Source organism: Eriocheir sinensis, chromosome 55 (genome assembly GCF_024679095.1).
Source record: "Eriocheir sinensis breed Jianghai 21 chromosome 55, ASM2467909v1, whole genome shotgun sequence".
In the NCBI taxonomy this organism is placed as follows: Eukaryota; Metazoa; Arthropoda; class Malacostraca; order Decapoda; family Varunidae; genus Eriocheir; species Eriocheir sinensis.
In genome coordinates this window covers 8,082,305-8,103,851 of record NC_066563.1, presented here as the reverse complement: position 1 = coordinate 8,103,851, position 21,547 = coordinate 8,082,305, and the positions used below count along the sequence as shown (strand labels likewise).

Sequence of the window (21,547 nt, the reverse complement as noted above, 5' to 3'; positions counted from 1 at the left end):
TCAATCGGGTTATAATGAGTGTTTCCATAGGTTTACAGTACAAAGGGTCAAACTACCAGAAGGGTCATAAAACTACCCCCGGAAATTCTCAGACGCTTTCGCCTCTTACATCAAGTACTTCCAAAGGTCGAAAAGGAGGTCAATCAGGTGCTAATGCGTGTTACCATAAGTTTACGGTACAGACGAAGGGTCAGACTACCAGAAGGGTCATAAAACTACCCCTGGAAATGACCCAAACTCCCGCGAAATCCTTGTCGATTATATCAGTATTCTCAGACCCTTTCACCTCTCACATCAACGAATTCCAAAGGCCGAAATAGAGGTCAATCAGGTGCTAATGAGTGTTTCTATAGGTTTACAGTACAGAAGAAGGGTCACAATACCAGAAGGGTCATGAAACTACCCCTGGAAATGACCCAAACTCCCACGAAAGCCTTGTCAGTTAGGTGAGCTTGGGCGTAACCTAACTTAACCTATAACTTAACCAAATTGTTTGAGTATGACCCTAAACCTCGTATTGTTAAACTCTTCAAAGTCTTGCCACATATATTTAAAGATGCTCTCGTAGAAATTGTACGTGTTTCCGTGGGTGGTTTCATGACCCTAGCTGTAGAGTTTTGCAAGGCTGCTGCGCCATGAACGGGGAAAACATTCATTATGGACAACCCGACGTGTCTCATCTGCGGCCATGAAAAATAGTCGTAACAAGAGCCCGAAGCGTTTGATAATACGAATCTAAATCCCTCGGTAACACGCATGAAGTAATGGACAAATGGGCAAAGATACACGGTACCAACGACTACCTTTATCCACCCTCGCTGGCATCCGCTATTTTTTATTTATTTTTTTATTGTTGCTAAGATAACAGCCAGTAGAGTCAGCTGGCAGAGTATTCAAACCCGGCGATTACGAATGAACGCACGCAGCCTCCAGACCAAGGGTTCCCAACCTGGGGTACATGTACCCCCAGTGGTACATTTGCACTTTTCAAGGGGTACATTGGGTCCGAGAGAATAACCACTACTGTACAATACATGGTGTTTTAATCTGCATTCAAATTGCACAATGCCATGTTTTTTTTTCAATTTCCTCATTTTAGCAGGTAAAACTTATTTAAATTATATCAACAGTCTACACATACAGATTTCATTATAAACTAATATGAAAATATTACAATTTCACCGTTTTTTATCCTAAATTTTTAAGGGTACACGGGAACCTGTAAAAATGCCCAAGGGGTACAGAGGAACAAAAAGGTTGGGAAGCCCTGCTCCAGACCAATAAAGTATAGCCTAATCGTATAATAGTATAATCGATTTGAAGTCACTTGTGGGTGAAGATGAACACATAGGGCCAACCAATCACATTATATATTTTCCCACGAACATTATATATTCTATTGACGGTGCCTTAGTAACATAGAAATAAGAAAATCCATATAACCCTAACGCCGGATATTAGGCTATTGTAGAACCGCCCACAACCGTAGACTCCGGCAACCTTATGTAGCAGATAATTTGGGGGCTACTGTACTCACGCGTGGGTCATGCCGCGAAAATGCTCTACGTTGGCTACATGACTTTATACTTTGCCTTCCGTCTTCTACTTTTAATTAATCTTCCTGTATTTTGGGTATATCAACAGTTGTACAATCACACTATGTATTGCCTGGGGGTTGGGATGGTAGGTTCCTCCCTTATTTGCTGTGTAACTTTGCTACTATAAACCATCAATCAATCAATCAGAGAAGTTTACAGGCGACAGATGTGGGTTTCATTGTCCAAGCTCTGACTTCGTTTATTCCTAGTGAGCAAATTTCTCTTAACCTGAAATATAATGTTGTATTGCTATGGCGGGGACAGAAAGAAAGAAATCGTGTATAAGCGGCGAGAATATAAGAAAACAATGCGCACTTCGCTTATTATGTTTCGCAGTACAGTTATTGCATAATGTGGGGGAAGGATAGTCATGGAGTTTCACAATAGTCTCTCTCTCTCTCTCTCTCTCTCTCTCTCTCTCTCTCTCTCTCTCTCTCTCTCCTAGCTCGACCGACGCTTCCTTCAACTAAACATTCACTAAAGTAGAAATGCAAAATATTAATTGGTGGAATTTGATTTGATATGATTTCACTCAGGTATAAAGACAGACGACCTATAAGCTGAACAATAGGGTCTGTGTGGTCTGAATAAGTAAATCTCTCTCTCTCTCTCTCTCTCTCTCTCTCTCTCTCTCTCTCTCTCTCTCTCTCTCTCTCTCTCTCTCTCTCTCTCCAAGCTCGCAGACGACCTATAGGCTGAACAATAGGGTCTGTGTGGTCTGAATAAGTAAATCTCTCTCTCTCTCTCTCTCTCTCTCTCTCTCTCTCTCTCTCTCTCTCTCTCTCTCTCTCTCTCAAGCTCGCAGACGACCTATAGGCTGAAAAATAGTGTCTGTGTGGTCTGAAGAAGTAAATCTCTCTCTCTCTCTCTCTCTCTCTCTCTCTCTCTCTCTCTCTCTCCAAGCTCGCAGACGACCTATAGGCTGAACAATAGGGTCTGTGTGGTCTGAATAAGTAAATCTCTCTCTCTCTCTCTCTCTCTCTCTCTCTCTCTCTCTCTCTCTCTCTCTCTCTAAGGTGCTGACGGCGTGGTGGTTCCTTACTTGCCTGGTGCTGACGGCCGCCTACAAGTCCTCGCTCGCCGCCCACTTCACCGTCGGGGTCCAGGCGGCGCCCGTGGACTCCTTCGAGGACCTGGTGGGGCGGAGCGGGTGGCGGTGGGGCAGCGAGAAACTTGGTGGCGCCTCGCTCTACTTCTTCGCCAGCAGCTCCGACCCTGTCACGCGTGCTGTCTATGCCCGCCTGGAGGTGAGGGCGAGGGCGAGGTAGGGGAGGGCTGGCCGTGCGTTCTGGTCCCTGAAGATTAGTGAATTAGTGACAAGCATGGGCTCTAACCCTAAAATATGTAATTGTTTTTTTCTTTTACAGCAAGGGAGGCAGCTCAAGGGCAAAAAACAAAAACAACAACTAAAAAGCCCGCTAGACCCTCCAATGAATGAATCAAAATCAAAAATGTGCCAAAGAGCAATGACAAGCATGAATGAATTAAAACAAAACATATACAAAAGTGATGACAGGCAAGGATTCTAACCCTAAAACAATATAAATGAGTGCGTCAAAACCAAACCTATGCAAAAGAGTAATGACACGCATTAAGTCTAACCCTAAAAATATAAATAAATAAATTAAAACAAAACATATACAAAAGTGATGACAGGCAAGGATTCTAACCCTAAAAGAATATAAATGAATGCGTCAAAATTAAACCTATGCAAAAGAGTAATGACATGCATGGATTCTAACTCTAAAAATATATATGAATGAATTAAAACAAAACATATACAAAAGTGATGACAGGCAAGGATTCTAACCCTAAAACAATATAAATGAATGCGTCAAAATTAAACCTATGCAAAAGAGTAATGACATGCATGGATTCTAACTCTAAAAATATAAATAAATTCATTAAAACAAAACATATACAAAAGTGATGACAGGCAAGGATTCTAACCCTAAAACAATATAAATGAATGAGTCAAAACCGAACCTATGCAAAAGAGTAACGACACGCATGGAGTCTAACCCTAAAAATATATGTGAATGAATTAAAACCAAACATATGGACAAAAGTAATGACAAACATGTAAACCTCTAAACCTAACACAATATAAATGAATATAAATGCTATAGCGATTATGATTTCTCTTGGTCATAAAAGTAAGAGAAATGAATTAGTGATGAAAGAAGTATGAAAAAAATTAGAAAAATAAAGAATTACACGAAACATAAACCTCTTAAGGCTAGATTTTCTTTATGATTATAGACAGAAGTCCGCAACCCATAATTCGAGAAGAGCAAGTTAGATAATATACCCACAGTCAAGTTAATCAAATACACTATAGCGCCTAATAATAATAATAATAATAATAATAATAATAATAATAATAATAATAATAATAATAATAATAACAATAACAATGAAAATAATAACAACAACTATAATTGCACCAGTCATAAAACAAACTATTATATTTATGAAGCCACTCCTTTAATTCAATATGATGTCAGCAACCTATTGTCAATCCTTTATAGTTTGTTACTACGACTGAACAAACATTACATACTTTTAAACAACATGCTAACTGTACATAATATATTTCGTCAACATGCTGGGTTTAAACTTGAATGCGACTTCTGCTCCTGAGTTTCTTTGGAGAGCTGCTCAATGTCTGGATAATTTGGACGTTTTTAAGTAGCCCTCCTAATAGAGCCGCACGTTGCCGACCGCTGATTATAGGGTTGACAGCTCCTTTTGTGTTGTCTTTTTAAGCTGTGCCGTAAACCGCGACCTTCGAGTTACCGGGCGGGTTGCGTAACCTTGGAGCTGCCAGCCAAGTGGAGGAAACAACAACGACTACCACAACAACTACTACTTTTTAACATCAAGGGAGGCAACTCGAGGGGAAAAAAACATTAACAGCAACCAAAAATTCCCGCTAGACGCTGCTCCGGCAAAAGAGAAAAGAACGAGAGTTTAGAAGAGGTCAAATTCGGATGGAGAAGAGGTCAATTTCACGTGCTTAACTTAACTTTGACTTTTTTACAGATACTTTACAACTACATAAACTACAACTACTATTACTACTACTGCTACTACTACTCCTACTTATTTAACTCAAGGCAATAGTTTGTGTTTAGAGCTAAGTTACGAGGCTACTACTGCTACTACTACTGCTCTACTACTAAGCTACCACTGCCACTACTGCTGGTGCTGGTGCTAGCGTTCAAAAACATATAGTTATTACCGTAGCCCGACGCCATGAATGTTTTGTGAGTCCCGACGTTAGAGCGATTGATAACAGTTATTACGGCGGATTGTTGGAAAGTGCCGATTTATTGTCAACGCTCCTAACCATGTCGCTTATAACGCTTTGTGAATCCCGGCTCTCGCGCTGTGACTACTGCTGTGGCTCTCCCAACAGACCCACTCCTTGGACGAGAACATGAGGCTGGTCCTGGCTGGCCGCTACGCCTTCATCACCACGCAGCTGCAGAGCGCCTACCAGGTCGCCTCGCGCTACACGGATGCCCGCGGCTACTCCCCCATCCATACAGGGGCCAAACGCTACCCGAAGTTTGCTGGGACATCGTGGGGCTTTAGGTCAGTCAGCTACAAAGAGGTGTTGTGATGGCTGTAATGTATTATCTGAATTATTTGAGATTACACTCATGGACACAAACATAGGTATACCAACATCATGTGGTTTTAGGTAACGGAACTATACACAGATCAGGTTCTTGTAATGAATGCAGTGTATTTTGAAACCATTCGAAAATACTCCTTCGTCAGTAAGTTAGTTTTTTTATTGACCACGGTGGGCAGTGGCTGAATGGTTAATGTGTGGGCCCCGCGTTCGCGCGTCATGGACGACGTGCGTTCGAATCGACGTGCGTTCGATTTCGCCGCTAACACCTGGGATTATCCACATGCTGTTCTGAAAAAAACCTATCAACCCAGACCCTAGAAAAACTGTCAAAGTGAATCAAGAATGAGCTCCGGGGGGGCAGCATGAACCAAGAGGAGATGGCGCCACTATAAACACTTGCCTGCGCCACAACGGGCTGGGGCCGACCACCAGACCCTATACCAAGAAGCCTACCGGCGCCACAGACGAAAACGTAAAAATAATAATAATAATAATAATAATAATAATAATAATAATAATAATAATAATAATAATAATAATAATAATAATAATAATAATAATAATAATAATAATAATAATAAATAACTAGAAATAAAAAGTACATCAAGATAAACTTTGCAAGAAATTTGGTTTAAGACAATAGTAAAATTCAATACTGCAAATCCGCAATCATATATGAAATAATATTGGCCTCCAGACATCAAAGTCATCTACTATAATCAAGGGTTGCTATGTCTATGGAGTTTGCAAGCATAGGTAGGCTGTACACATGGAGCAAGTACGTGGGGGTGCCCAGCACAGTGTTGGTCTGTTGCAACACATGATACGATGTGTTTCTCAGAGCGAGGAGGGACGGTGATGAAAGTGATATTGTTTGGGGACAAAAGATAAACAATCTTGCATATTTCGACGAAGTTTCTTTCCCCAGCTGAGGAAGAGTCGGATTGTTGTGCACATTTTTCATTCTTTCAGCTGAATGAAGGAACCATGAAACGTTCCGGCTATGATGGACGCTTATCGACATTGATTTTGTGAATCATATAGGTGACACATCTTCTCTGGAGGATCATAAGGGACTATACTCGAATGTACGTGGTGGAGTAGGCGTGACCGTACCCGGAAGAAGGTGAACCCTGATTTCCTTCGTCATTGATTGGTATCCAAATCTGATATGCATTCGCTCTGTGAAAATAGAACGCCTTGAGGCAGATTGGCGGTCACTTTGATTCTTAATTCAGCTATTTATCAATACGGAACTTACAATTAAGGTCTCCTGGTGGAGCCAGAGGATCACAAACAGTAGGCGCTGGTGGTTGATTGCTTTTGAGACATTAATATGGGTTGAGAATCGCGAAAAAATAGGTTAAAAGTGGTGTGTTGTAGAGTGATAAGGATGAGGAATTTCGAACATGCCGATGCAATATGCAGTCCTTCGTGAAGGTCACAGTGGTTGTCCACGCATACGGCTGCATACAAAAGCGTGGGCAGCCGTCTTTACCGTATAGCCAGGACTATAGAAGCATAGTTTCAAGCACCAACGCAAACCAAGTACCTACATGGCAGCCGCCGGGACAACTGAATATAGAAAAGTCTTCGAGATGTTTGTATTTAATTCGAAATAAAACTTAAAGCATGCAGACACACTACTACTTCAGCTCTCCTATAGTCTGGATCTGGATCTCGATAATGCGCAGTTCACCCGTACAGGTGCATAACACGCATATTTGTAATGGTTGTTGGGGGGACTGGGGAGCCGAGTGTGCAAGGGAGGGAAGTGAATTGAATGTCATTGTTAGTGTTGGTGTGTTGTGGTGACAAGTGAGTATGTATTTGTTTTCTGAATGAGTGACCACCTGTCCAAGGTTACAGGTACACTCCTTCAGGGGCTATTACACTGGGCAAATTTTCCGTGGATCTTCAGGCTTCACTTAACCTTCGCATCCTGAGGGCACCGAAACAAATCAGACACTGCGATGAAAAAAGATACATAAGATACTAGTTATTTCCTAAGCTATTTAAATAAAAATATCACCTGAGAACGGCTGTAATGAAACTATATAATTCAGGCCGCAGGATTCACCCACTCACTAAAACGAAATGCAAACAATCTCAATAGGAAATTTCGTTATGATCATTTCGGTGTTATTTCTCTTCACCATCGATACCAAAGCATATGGATAAGATTATTAGTTGCTTAAATATCATAAGTTCGTAATACAACCACCCTTGAACTTTATTTATAATCGGAAAGGTTTATTGAAGCCGAAATGCCTCGATCCTGTTGAAACCTTAGAAGGCACAGCATGCAGGAAGATGATGAATTACCGTACGTTATATTTTACCTGTCTGCATTGCTAACGTCTAAAATTATGGGGAATATTTATAATCTACTCGAGTCTACCAAAACTCCACTTTCTCTAGACTACGTACACCAGCTTGATAACGCTTTTAAGGGAGCCTGCTTTAGAAATTAGGGTATTTAGACATGACCAGCTAAGATGGAGTATAATATCAGACAGAAGGGTGGACGAAGATAGAGAGAAATAGATAGATTGATAGATCGAGGTAGGAGGATAGGATAGGTAGATAGATATTGAACAGGGTAGATAGATAGATAGAGAGATAGAAAGGAAGGTATAGATGTAGATGGTTAGACAGAATTAAGGGTCGGTAGGTAGATGAATAGAAAAGTAAATAGACAAATAGATAGACAGCTAGATAGATAGACAGATAGATAGGTAGGTAGGCAGATAGAAAGATAGATATATAACTAGATAAATTGTATAACCACACTCTGTACTGCCTGGGGGTTGGGATGGCATATTCCTCCCTTTTCCTTTGTTGTTTACTTGCAACAATAAACTAGCAATCAATCAATCAATCAAGAGAAACAGATAACGTAGGTAGAGAGAATATTACCCTCAAAAATCCGTAGTTCCGTCGCAGAATACCACGTTGCCCTTCTCCATATAATCTTCACCTTCGTCAGGATCGGAGCGCCCTGCCACGGCCCCATCACCCACCTGACGCAGCGGTTGATCGAGGGCGGCCTGATACGCTACTGGCTGGGGGATGTGGTCGTTACGAGGGTGCGCAGGGAGAGGCGGGAAGGCACAACGCAGCTTCAGGTTCGATCTCAGTCTTCAGGAGCTTCGGACGAGGTGATGATGATGATGATGACTGTCACTGTACTGCCCGGGGGTTGGGATGGCATGCTCCTCCTCCCTTCTCCTTTACCAACTATACTTGCAACAATAAACTATCAATCAATCAATCTATTATTAACTATTACTGTTGATATAGGATCGTATTAACAAGACATTTCGGCGTCCAAAAACACCAATTTGACAAGGCTTTCGTAGGAGTTGTGGGCATTTCCAGGGGTAGTTTTATGACCCTGGTGGTAGTTTGACCCTTCCTCTGTACCATGAACCTGAAGAAACACTCATTAGAACCCGACTGACCCCCTCTTTGATCTTTAGAAATAGCTGATGTTAGAAGCGAAAGTGTCTTGAAACACCAACCCATACTTGCAACAATAAGCTATCTGTCAATCAACCTATTATTAACTTCTCTTTTGACTGTTACTGTTGCTATTCACTATTTACTTTTTATTATTACTAGCCTACTGGTTCTCTTCCACCCCTTAGGACCTCTGGATGAAGTGATGATGATGGTGAAGAGGAGGAGGAGGAGGAGGAGGTTATATTTTGTAGCTATTATTGTTACCCCTACTGTTTGCTATGGCTATTAACTATTTACTATTCATTTTTACTCTCTTCCAGCACTCAGGAACCCCAAATGACGTGATGATGATGATGATTATATATTTTCTCACTATTATCATTAACTTTGCTTTTCATTATTATTCTTGCAGTTTCATTTCCAGCCCTTGAACCCTGGGAAGATGATGATGATAATGAATTTTAGGATATATACCTAATGCTTACTACATTATAAGTTGTATCTTGGTCTCTGAATGCACTGCAGTTACTAAGAGCTTTCAGAAAATTAAAAGGAATTCAATATAATGATGCAAAAAGTTTGAGTGCAGCAACATTGCATCTTAACAGTGAGGCACAGGCCAGGTTAGGTTAGATTTATTAATTGTTTTTGATAAATACATGCCACGTCTTCCCTCACCACAGTCTGAGGGGCAGAGCGAGGTGGTGGTGAGTATGGCCCACCTGGAGGCTGCCTTCTACTTCCTGCTGGTGGGCCTGGCGTTCAGCGGCTTGGTCTTCTCCGGGGAAGTGCTCACCCGGCGCCTTCAACCTTGTCGCTTTGCTAGACCACACCCAGATTGAGTTATACAAGTTCATCCATGCACTGTCAACTACTACTCAAGCAATAAAAAACATTCACACATCAACTGTTGCCTTTACCATTTTCAGCACCTGTATATGTATAGTGAAAAGTTTGAACCATGCAATATATTCAGATTATTTGCTTAAGTTGTGCATAATGTGTATGTATATAAAACATTGTTATATTGGTATTTTGAAGACCATTCTTGTTGATAACTTGATACATTTGATCTGGAGGAAAATTACAATAATCTTCCTCTGTAGTGATGATTAGGTTCAGTAAGTAAATGACACCAAAGAGTATGAATTTATTAAAACACGTGTCACATCTATATAAAAATAGACCTTGTGTAATAACACCAAACATAGCAATTGATGAACTAGCTTCTAATCACAGGACCTTTTTTTTTTGTAATGAAAACATCTATTATCACATAATGGTTTAAATATGGCCAGCAGACAATAGTGTATTTTATACGCACACAAAGATAAAAAGGTGTGTGACTAGACATCCAAAAATTGTAGATGTATGGACTATTTTGTTCATTATTACGACAGTGATCCCTTTACCAACTTTTTAGGCACTTTGATTGGTCCTAAGTTCTTGTACTGCTGTTGGTTGGAAGCCAACAACTTATGGTTAGTACTGGAAACAGTGCTGTGAAAGGTTAATTAGTGTTTTAACCTATGGGACTTTAACTTCTTGTCATCAAGATTTGATCCGGTGTGCATTTTCATACCTTGAAAAGACACGTATGACTTATCATCTAGTACTACAATAAAACTTCATGTAGTGCCAAGAACAGCAGTTGTATGAGTAAGATTTACTTCACCAATCTTAACTTTGAAAAGTAAATATCATTTATCATCTGGTGAGGGATAATTATCAGGGACAACACAAGTTAAGTTCAAGATAAAGCAAACAGCCCACTGTCACAGGCCACTCACACCCCAGCACACAACTGTTCCTCACTGGAAAGACACTGAAGAGACACATGTCTGGCTGTGGTGTGTCTATGTTTCCATTATTTATGAACTTTCATGCACAAGAAGCAGCACTGAGCACTCAAGATGGATGATCTCACCGACACACGTACACTGAAACCTCTAACATCTATTTATATACTTTCATGTGGTTATAAAAATAAATACTATACTATTGCACATACAGGACTGTGAAGTACTAAGGCATTTGTTCAAGTTCTCATAATGAATTGTGAGGACACCTGGGAGACTTATTCATATTGTGAACTGAGTAACAATTATGAATAATGTGTAATGTGTAGGTCAGAACAAATATTTCAAGATGATTAACTGGAAAACAAACATAGGCATCTCATTAGGTTAGATGCCAAGTTTGCTTTATATTATGTCTTGATACAAAAAAATAATAAAACACATGTGTAGCAAGCTACAGAAACAATCACGTAATCTAGAGTTTGCTTGCACAAGACACCACACACAGAACAACTCACACATCAGCTAAAAGCACAAACAATAATAACTGAAAGAGAATCAAATCATCCTCTCTGTCATAATCAACCAGCTAGATCAGACTCAAGGAAGAAGGGCTAAATAATGTAAAGCAACAACATGGTAATTGCAGACCAGTGTTTGTGGCACATGCCGAGGATGAATATGCTACCCCTTCATGCCACATTTTTTGCATTCTCCCCTCACTTCACAGGAAGGCTGCAAATGATATTGTGAAGAGGAATGGCAATGAGGCCTGCCATAGTTACTCCAATGGTGTCTGACAAAGTGGTCACCGCCATCGCAAACTCTCTGTGACGTTCATCAGTCTGTATGGAAGAGAATGGGAAGAGTGAAGACAAGGGGTGGGTTATTTTTTTCTGTAATTATTATATATATTGTTAAATCAAGCACACACTATATGTTGGAAAACCTGTATGGACCAAGTTGAATGTGATGTGTGGTATATGATGCAGCTGACTGAGGAGATCATAGATATAAGTACATTTAAGTGCCCCAGTAATGTGAGTGAATGTGTTGAGGGCAGAAAGAAGGCAAAAGCAATAATAATGTAATGAAACCAAGTGAACGCAATAGGGGAGACTGAAGCAAAAAAAAATTAATGTACTGAAACCAAGTGAACATATTGGGGCAAATATGTAGTAAGAAAAAGCAATTATGTACTGAAACCAAGTGAACGTATTGAGACAGATAGAAGAAAAAAGCAATCATGTACTGAAATCAAGTGAATATGATGGGAGGGGATGGAAGGAAAAATGATTAATGTACTGAAATCAAGAGAACATGTTGAGAAGATAAAAGAAAAAGTTATTATGTACTGAAACCAAGTAAATGTATTGAGACAGATAGAAGAAAAAAGCAATCATGTACTGAAACCAAGTGAATATGATGAGCGAGACAGAAGAAAGAAGATTAATGTACTGAAACCAAGAGAACATGTTGAGGAAAATAGAAGAAAAAAGCAATTATGTACTGAAACCAAGTGAATATGATGAGCGAGACAGAAGAAAAATCATTAATGTACTGAATCCAAGTGAATGTATCGGAAAAAGATAGAAAAAAGAAAAAGAAAGAGAAAAAAAAACACGATTAAAGTACTGAAACCAAGCGAACATGTTAAGGGAGATTAAAGAAAAAACGCTTAATGTACCGAAACCAAGCGAACGTGACTCACCTCTTGAGAAATCCTGTAGAAGGTGTTGACGTACGCAGCTCCTCCCAGAACACCTTCCCAGAGGATGAGGAGGAACACCAGCCAGATGTTTTTGACCCACCAATAGATGGCGCAGGTCAGGAAGAGAACCACATTGATCCACTGAAACACAGGGTAAAAATAATAACTCTTACTATGAACGTGTACAAAATTGCCATTCTAGATTATAAAGATGAACGCACTTGTTTGCAAATATTTAAAAAGTCACAACCATGAATATGAACCACAATGATGCAGTGAAACCAGGATAAAAAATAACAAGCACCTCTTACAATCATAAACATAACAATCAACATGCACAAAATTGCCTGCCAGTCTACTCAGTGTAAAATCTGGACTATAAAAAATGCCGACACTTGTTTCGAATACCTGCAAAACCACAACAAAAAATAGAGAGGGCTTACGTAAACCATGAGAAAAAATATAAAGATCTACATATGCACAAAAAATACATCACCAAACTTGTACCACTTAACCCCTTGACTGCGGATTTCCTACAAGAACACATCACCATGCTACAGAAATAGAACAAAAAGTGGCTGGTACAATTCAGTGAAGGAAAATGTAAAGTCATCACCTTGGGATACCACATGGGAAACACTCCACTATCCACCACAGAGGCAGAGAAAGACCTGGGACTATATGTTACCAGGCTACCAGTGAAAACCAAATGCATGCCAATCACACCAGACGGGTTAAGTCTTCCAAATGTTTGTAGATATGTAGAAAACCACAACAAAACATAAAAAGACCTGTGAAACAAAACATAAAATGACGTGCGCAAAAATCCTAACCACAACAAAAAAGAAAATGAAAATGTACATATGCCAAAAGGTCCTCGCCTCACCTGTAGCACCGAGGTCTTCCAAATGTGTGTGACCCGTACAAAGTTGACCGAGGACCTGGACACCATGACGCCCACTTGGTAGAGGACCTGGTACCAGCGATACTGCTCGTGATGGTTCAGCCAGTCCTTGTCTTGCGGGAAGTACACCAGCTCCAACTGAAAATATTAGGCAATTCAGTTATCTTTTTCTTCATTTACAGTCCATCTTCTCCCATTCTTGGGGTCGGACGTGCGATGATTCTCCTCCATCTTGCTCAGTCCAGTGCTAACCCTTCCTCTATTAGGCAGTTCATTTATATAAACACTAATGAACTTTTCTATATTTTGATTACCATCTCTTCTGATTATAGTCTTCTACTAGTGTATATGTACTATTTACTATTTGCAGGCGTAGTGACAACAGGCTTTTTGGTTACCTCTATTTGACACCCTTGAGCTGCCTCCTTGCCTATAAAATAAAAGACTGAAAATGTAACAGAACTGGTCAGGAGGTACTCACAAGGCCTTGGTTGATCACGTACTCTGCCAAATACACCATAAGCACAGGAATCATGTACTTCATCAGGGAGGGCAGCAGCGCCACCTTCTGGGTAAAGGTTATGGGTGGTGGGTTGTTGGCCGGCAACATGGTCTCCTCTTCCTCCTCATTAATACTGTACATCGTGCAGGACCTTCCACACTTTGTCTTCTCTGGGTGAATGAGAATTACCCAAAAGCTGAAAAAAATAGCTTATGAATGAAACAAATCATTAAAACTATCATATCTGTGTTTGATATATGAGACAAGTAAGTTTAAAGTAAGATCCAATGCTTTGACTCTGTAATATATATCCAAAGCTTAACAATACAGCAGGATATGTGTGAATAACTTACAAGCAACCAATGTAAAATCACATCCCCTGCTTGACTAGAGCTAAAGACTTTTCCATCGACAATCTGCACGAGAGGAAAAGCCACCTACTTTTAATTTTCAAGCTAGCAATATAAAGGCACATCCTATACTTGAGCAAAAGATTCATTAACTGACAATCTGCATGATGGGAAGGAGAATCTACTTTTTATATTCAACCAAACAATATAAAGTCATGTCCTACACTTGACTAGAGGTAAAGATTCATCCACAAACAATATACATGGTAGGGAAAGGTGACCTACTTTTAATTTTCAAGCAAGTAATATAAAGGCTCATCCTACCGTTGACTAGAAAGCAAATGATTCATCTGCCAACAATCTGCAAGGTAGGAAAGGCCACCTACTTTTAATTTTCAAGCAACCAAAGCAAAGTCAAATCCTACACTTAACTAGAGAGCAAAAGATTCTTCCAATGACAATCTGCATAATAGGAAAAGCAAACTACTTTTAATTTTCAAGCAATCAAAGCAAAGTCACATCCTACACTTGACGAGAGAGAATAGACGTCTCCCAGTAACTTATTGCAGGACAAAGGTTACACACTCACCTGAGACCCATGATCACCGGCACCACCAGCATGAGCAGCACTGCGGAGCGAGGAGACAGCCCAGCCGAGGTGAACACGGCAAAGCTCATAGAACCAAAGAGCCCGGCCGCCCCTGTCCCTGACGACCATGTAGAAACAACGTTCCTGGTGATGACGGCATTGGGAGCAGACTGGTATACTAAGGAGGCACTGGAGGTATTATGAAGTGAAATGGTGGAGCAAGACAAATTGAGTGTAGTTTGAAATCAGGGCGACGCAACAATAGGGGTCACATGGTGCTGACCACTAAAGATAAGTATTAAGAGCACTAAGTATTTTTAAAAAGGGTAATGGCGCAGAATGAAAATCTAGTGAAGCAAGAAACAAGCGAAGACAGCTATTTGCTTAACAGTGAAAGTGAAACCACTGCACATAAGAATCAGTGAAACAGGACACAAGGCTTATCCCATATCCTCTACTGGACTGAACTGAACTTTGATCCCAAGAATTTATAGGGTTGATAGAGTTGAGTTCAAGTTACATATAGACTCAGGAGCAAAATGAGACGAAAGTGTAAAAATGTCAAAGTGAAAAAATTAGATGGGAAAATAAAAGCAGAACTGGAATATTTGAAAGCATGAAGTAAAGAAAATAAATGAGGAAGAGCAAAATGAAAGGGCTAGATGGAAAATGAGAAATGGAAACAGAAAAATTGGAGGGGGAAACAGAAAAATGAAAGGGAAAGTAGAAAAATGTAAGAAGTAAAAAAAAGGACAAGGTAGAGAAAAATGCAAACAGGAGATACAAAAATGAGTGGGAAAGAGGAAAATGGGAGAGCTAGGAAGAAGATGAAAGATGGAAACAGAAAAAATGTGAGAAAAGTAGAAAAAAGTGAGGAGGAAGTAAAGAAAATAAGAGGAAAGAGGAATATGCATGCAGGAGGTACAAACATGAGTGGGGAAGAGGAAAAATTGGGAGGTGAAATAGTAAAAATGAGATTGAAAAGTAGAAAAGGGTGAAGGAAGAAGCAGAAGAATGAGAAGGGAGAAGTAGAAAAAGTGAAGGGGAGCTGAAAAATGAGAAGGGAGAAGTAGAAAAAGGGGAAGGGAAGCAGAAAAATGAGAAGGGAGAAGCAGAAAAAGAAAAGGTGAAGGGAAGCAGAAAAATAAGAAGGGAGAAGTAGAAAAAGAAAAGGTGAAGGGAAGCAGAAAAGTGAGAAGGGAGAAGTAGAAAAAGAAAAGGTGAAGGGAAGCAGAAAAATGAGAAGAGAGAAGTAGAAAAAGGTGAAGGGAAGCAGAAAAATGAGAAGGGAGAAGTAGAAAAAGAAAAGGTGAAGAGAAGCAGAAAAATGAGAAGAGAGAAGTAGAAAAAGGTGAAGGGAAGCAGAAAAATGAGAAGGGAGAAGTAGAAAAAGGGAAGGGAAGCAGAAAAATGAGAAGAGAGAAGCAGAAAAAGGTGAAGGGAAGGAGAAAAATGAGAAGGGAAAAGCAGAAAATAAGAGGGAAAGGCAAAAAATGAGAGGAAGAAGTAGAAAAAAGTGAAGGGAAGCAGAAAAATGAGAGGGAGAAGTAGAGAGACATCACAATACCATTCTTCTTCCTCGACTACTTACTCATGATAGTTGGCAGAGTATGCGAGGAATGTGGGCTCCCCAAGACCTGCTCCCACGGCGGCAAAGACCACCCCCACTATGGCCATGGCTCGGCTGGTCGCCAACCCTACCAGCAGGAAGGAACACATGCCCGCCAGCACCACCAAACTCACACGCGCGCTGGAAATAATAATAATAATAATAATAATAATAATAATAATAATAATAATAATAATAATAATAATAATAATAATAATAATAATAGTTTTACTGTGCTACAGGTTACACAGGACCCTCAAATATATAGGAATCAACCAGCACCTTCAATTTTTTTAATTTTTTTATATCATTGAGCTGTATACTAGAACAACCTTCATTCTGCTGTAATTCCTGCTTCCAGTACCCACAAACAGTCTCAGAACATAAAATAATCTGAACTAAAATTTGATACTTCTTTAATACCATGTTCTAATTAAGGAAGCAGCATATTGAAGGTATTTTTTCTCTCTTAAAATAGCTCTTAGTCTGCCTTGTCTTATCGTGAAGAAATAAAAGGAGCAACACTGGATCAAGGAAAAGAGGAGAAATCTGCCCTTTTACAAACTCAAGTAATCTGTGTGCCTGGTGAAACTTTTACTTACTGGACATGAGGAAACATGAACGGGGCTAAAAGCTTCATCACGAGCGAGGGAATGATGTCCGCCAGCAGGATGGCGCCGGTGCTGACGGTGTTGCAGTCCCGAGGGTTTGTATTGTTGCTGTCATTTGTTGGCGTCTACAGAGCAAGGGATGACAAGTTATGGCAACCAAGGAAAAGGTAAAGTTAGGTCATATACTATATCTACACATGATCTCAGCGCTCATTACCATCTCACTGCCCCTTGACCCATTACCCCAGGACACAGGGCAAGCATGACATCTGGGACACACAATCACATATCAATGAGTTGGGTTGAATTAGAAAATAATCAAAATCAGAAGCATTTAGTATAAGCACTTCAGTGAATTCGTAGTTTCTTATAAAGGTCACCATCTACACGAGGTATTGCATCATGTCTAATGTTACACTAAAAACTGACTGAATCGCACATTTCTTAAAGCATTTATTTACCGTTTCTCACAAAATGCACTGAACGAGAAAATATCACTATTTGTATAAAACTTGGGTATAAAATTGGTATTCATGAAAGTAAACAAAAAACAACTATGCTTACAATACTGCCATTACCACCTCCACCACCACCACTAAAGTCTTGGGAGAGTATGTCATGGGCAGCAGAAAGCATAACCACATAGGCAAAGTTATTCGTCAGCCCCAAGAGCCAAAATGACAGAAGGCTCCTCCAGTGTTTTCTCCTCGTTGTAGTGCTGAGAGTTCCATCTGTCCTGTCACTGGTGGTGCCGCGGGAGTGCACTGAGTTTGAATCTGAAAGGGTCGTGCATGAGAGGAGAGGCATCCATGAATAAGACTTGTGGTTCATGAGCTATTCAACCTGTACACTTATATATTATTGCTGTATCTTAACCCGGTAGCAGCGGGAATCATGTTTCTTAATGGTCCCTCTAAGCGAGAAAAATGAGAAAAATCATCACTCACACAAACCATTTCATAATATATATCAAAGCACTTGTGATCAGTTTATGCATCAGCTATTTTTGGGGGGTTATATCATGGCTCAAATTTGTCCCATCGCTGGTACACGGTAAAGCCACAAATTTGGCCCGTCGCTGCTACCGGGTTAATAACGGGTTATAAAGGTAAAGTTGGGGGCAGATGGAAGAGCTAAGTGTGGGTTATGACTTTGCTTAAATCAGTTCTAGCATAATACTGAAGTTTGATATGGTTGATTGCAATGTCCAGTGTGTGAGCAAATATATTCACTTGACCTACAGTATAAGAAAAGGAACTCTGAGCATTGGCAGTCATGTTCTGTCCCTTGTGGCAGTGACCTACATGCTGGGACCAATTGATAAAAAAGACATTGCAACCGGGGACTAAGGCATTACACACACATTGGTAATAAGAGACTCCTACATTTTTGTTCTAGGTGCTCCCTATAGCACCAGTATAGCCTCTCTTAAGGGATCTCTTGGACAACCCCAGCCTGTTAGTGGTGCAGGCAAGTTTTATTTATAGTGGCTGCTGTGGTATGTGACTCTTGCCTGGCTCTATTGCTTCATATCTCACAAATACACACCTATGACCAAAACTAGTATCTATCATAATTGATGATCGATAGAGATACATCAAACAAGTATTATTTAAAAGGTAAAGAACAGTTACTTGTCTTTGGAAATAATACTACAAGGTGATATTTTTGCTTACCTGCATCGGATTCATGTCCTTCTGAGTCAGTGTAAGTCCCAACCACCTCAATTTCTGAAGACATTGACACTTTTATGAAATCCTGTAAAATAAAGTACGGTTCAGTATACTAAAGCCCACGCCATGACAAAACACACCTGGCAGTTAACTAATGCACAGTATGACAAATAAAGGGTATAATTAAGCTTTCCTGACCAGTGCAGCCAATGGCGAATATGCACTTTGTGCTGCTGTGATTCTTGAGTCACAAGTCATTGACCAAACAAAGCTGACCAAATGTTATAACACAACCTACCTCACTTCAAATGGTTATCTTATTCCTGTTACACCATGGTAATGTACCATACATAACAAGATTTTTTTTTTCGTCTCAAAATATTTAATACTACCTCACAAAAGTTTCAAATATTATTTCACTTTTTTAGTTTTAACAGTACATCAAATGTATCATGTTTAATACCAATACCAATTACTTTTAAATAACATTTATGGGCAAGTGGCTCATCCCACAAGCTGAGGTGAGCTGCCTCAGCTGGTGGGGCTGATACTAATTTTGTTAGGATAATTTACTAAATTAGAGATGATAGGTTACTAATTTGGCAGTGCTAGCTTAATCTTAATGATGAGAGGTTACTAATTCAGTGCTGAGAGGTTATTATATGTTAGGAGAGCCTGTTAGTTTAGAGTTAATATTTTCCACCTTCATGATGTACCTAACTAAGTGACATATATTCTGCCCCATAACCATAGCAAGACAACAGAAATGGCATTTTTGGAGGAGTAAAAATAATCTAATTATTGACCAACTGAAGTGAATTTAACTTTGCTACACAAGGCTAACATCTGAAAACAAAATATGATAGCCATTGTGAGGATAAGTTCCGCCACTGTGTCTCGTCTAAGAATGTTAATGAGAGAGGTTAATGTTTTGCCGATGATAGGTTACGTCACTGTGTCTTATCTTAGAATGTTACTGAGAGAGGTTAATATTTTGCTGATGATAGGTTACGTCACTGTGCCTTGTCTTAGAATGTTACTGAGAGAGGTTAATATTTTGCTGGTGATAGGTTACGCCACTGTGTCTTGTCTTAGAATGTTACTGAGAGAGGTTAATATTTTGCCGATGATAGGTTACGCCACTGTCTCGTCTTAGAATGTTACTGAGAGAGGTTAATATTTTGCCTGCAATAGGTTACACAACTGTGCCTCGTCTTAGAATGTTACTGAGATAGGTTAATATTTTGCTGGTGATAGGTTGCGCCAGTGTCTCATCTTTGAATGTCATTGAGAGAGGTTAATATTTTGCTGATAGGTTACACCACTCTGTCGTCTTAGAATGTTAATGAGATAGGTTAATATTTTCCCGGCAATAGGTTACACCATTGTATCTTGTCCTAGTATGTTAATAAGATAGGTTAGTATTTTGGCAGTGATAGGTTCCACCACTGTGTCTTGTCTTAGATAGCTATTGCGAGAGGTTAGTATTTTGCCGGTGATAGGTTCCACCACTGTCTTGTCTTAGAAAGTTATTGAGAGAGGTTAGTATTTTGCCGGTGATAGGTTCCACCATTGTCTCGTCTTAGAAAGTTATTGAGAGAGGTTAGTATTTTGCTGGTGATAGGTTCCGCCACTGTCTCGTCTTAGAAAGTTATTGAGAGAAGTTAGTATTTTGCCAGTGATAGGTTCCGCCACTGTGCCTCGTCTTAGAAAGTTATTGAGAGAGGTTAGTATTTTGCCGGTGATAGGTTCCACCATTGTCTCGTCTTAGAAAGTTATTGAGAGAGGTTAGTATTTTGCCGGTGATAGGTTCCACCACTGTCTCGTCTTAGAAAGTTAATAAGATAGGTTAGTATTTTGCCGGTGATAGGTTCCACCACTGTCTCGTCTTAGAAAGTTATTGAGAGAGGTTAGTATTTTGCCGGTGATAGGTTCCGCCACTGTCTTGTCTTAGAAAGTTATTGAGAGAGGTTAGTATTTTGCCGGTGATAGGTTCCACCACTGTCTTGTCTTAGAAAGTTATTGAGAGAGGTTAGTATTTTGCCGGTGATAGGTTCCACCACTGTCTCGTCTTAGAAAGTTATTGAGAGAGGTTAGTATTTTGCCGGTGATAGGTTCCACCACTGTCTCGTCTTAGAAAGTTATTGAGAGAGGTTAGTATTTTGCCGGTGATAGGTTCCGCCACTGTGTCTCGTCTTAGAATGTTACTGCGAAAGATGAATGCTTTTGGGGTAATAGGTTACTATATATTAGATTAAGGCAGGGGTCAATTAGTTTATAAATAGTTCTAAAGTAAGGGTCAAGTACTAAGCAACTGACCACACTCTATTACTTATCATTTTGTCTTTTGCATATACTTTTATAGCTGGTCATCAGTGAACATAGTAATAAGTAATGAGGTATAAGGATGCACCCGCTAAGCTATCATTATGCCCTTTCACAGATTCTGGTTAGGGTATGAAGAAAAGTGTGAATTATGAAGAAAATGTGTGAAGTATAAAGAAAAATGAGGGCATCTGAAGACATAAATACGTAGAAAACCTTTATTCTGGCTTGTATTAATGGCATATAGAGATCTGGGAGCACAATTAATGAGCTATATGAGCACACCAAAGCCTCGACTCCCTGGGCCACACCTATTTATCATAACGTCATTTTATCCCTTCCAGATCTCTACGGTAAGTTTGCATTATTCATATCAGGACATCTGCGAACAGGCTGACTCTTAAGCGTTATGAAAGTTTCACAATAATGCATCAGTCAAGTGAATGGGGAGGGTAAAAAATTAACATGTACAATCACCTGTTGTTGTTGTTGTTGTTGACGTCCCTTTAAAAATCACGTGTGTGTGTGTGTGTGTGTGAGAGCTTTCTCCTCTCATCAACTATTTTCAAAGGCCAAAAAAGGACATTAATCGGGTTCCCATGAGTGATTTTTTAGGTTCACGGTACAGAAGAAGGGTTAAACTAGCATTAGAGCCATTGAACCACCCCTGGAAATGCCCCAAACTCCCATGAAAATCGTTAACTTATGTGTGTCTGGGCGCCGAAATGTTGAAGAGTGACCGTGAGTGTGTTTACAGGGGGCAGC

The 21,547-nt window shown here is 39.9% G+C and overlaps 2 protein-coding genes and 2 long non-coding RNA genes across 7 annotated transcripts in view; 2 read left to right on the top strand and 2 right to left on the bottom strand.

The window, feature by feature from the left end:
* The window catches only part of LOC126984007 (uncharacterized), a 20,853-nt gene extending 12,552 nt beyond the window's left edge, over positions 1 to 8,301 (bottom strand). For both annotated transcript variants that reach the window (XR_007736363.1, XR_007736364.1), the window contains exons 1-2: positions 8,164 to 8,301; positions 2,641 to 2,893 (exon numbers count right to left, since the gene is read on the bottom strand). This is a non-coding gene — a long non-coding RNA (uncharacterized LOC126984007). The remainder of the gene's footprint in view (positions 1 to 2,640; positions 2,894 to 8,163) is intronic.
* Positions 1 to 11,039, top strand: part of LOC126984006 (uncharacterized) — a 14,698-nt gene extending 3,659 nt beyond the window's left edge. For both annotated transcript variants that reach the window (XM_050837310.1, XM_050837311.1), the window contains 4 exons: positions 2,615 to 2,845; positions 5,020 to 5,198; positions 8,234 to 8,405; positions 9,393 to 11,039. In XM_050837310.1, coding sequence (XP_050693267.1) covers positions 2,615 to 2,845; positions 5,020 to 5,198; positions 8,234 to 8,405; positions 9,393 to 9,551 — 741 coding nt within the window. In that variant the 3' untranslated portion in view covers positions 9,552 to 11,039. The remainder of the gene's footprint in view (positions 1 to 2,614; positions 2,846 to 5,019; positions 5,199 to 8,233; positions 8,406 to 9,392) is intronic.
* LOC126984005 (battenin-like) lies at positions 9,845 to 21,547 on the bottom strand. Of its 2 annotated transcripts, none has more exons than XM_050837308.1 (10): positions 21,260 to 21,547; positions 18,461 to 18,542; positions 17,349 to 17,560; positions 16,776 to 16,909; positions 16,156 to 16,314; positions 14,565 to 14,708; positions 13,605 to 13,821; positions 13,106 to 13,261; positions 12,220 to 12,360; positions 9,845 to 11,353 (listed from the first exon to the last, which is right to left on the bottom strand). In XM_050837308.1, the coding sequence occupies exons 2-10, from the start codon at positions 18,522 to 18,524 to the stop codon at positions 11,228 to 11,230; spliced, it is 1,353 nt and encodes a 450-aa protein (XP_050693265.1). In that variant the 5' UTR covers positions 18,525 to 18,542; positions 21,260 to 21,547; the 3' UTR covers positions 9,845 to 11,227. The 2 variants fall into 2 exon arrangements, with proteins under 2 accessions (XP_050693265.1, XP_050693266.1); XM_050837309.1 differs by having other exon boundaries at positions 18,461 to 18,546; positions 21,261 to 21,547.
* Positions 18,553 to 21,252, top strand: LOC126984008 (uncharacterized). Its single transcript, XR_007736365.1, has 3 exons — positions 18,553 to 20,059; positions 20,306 to 20,388; positions 20,511 to 21,252. It is a non-coding gene; the product is annotated as an uncharacterized LOC126984008 (long non-coding RNA).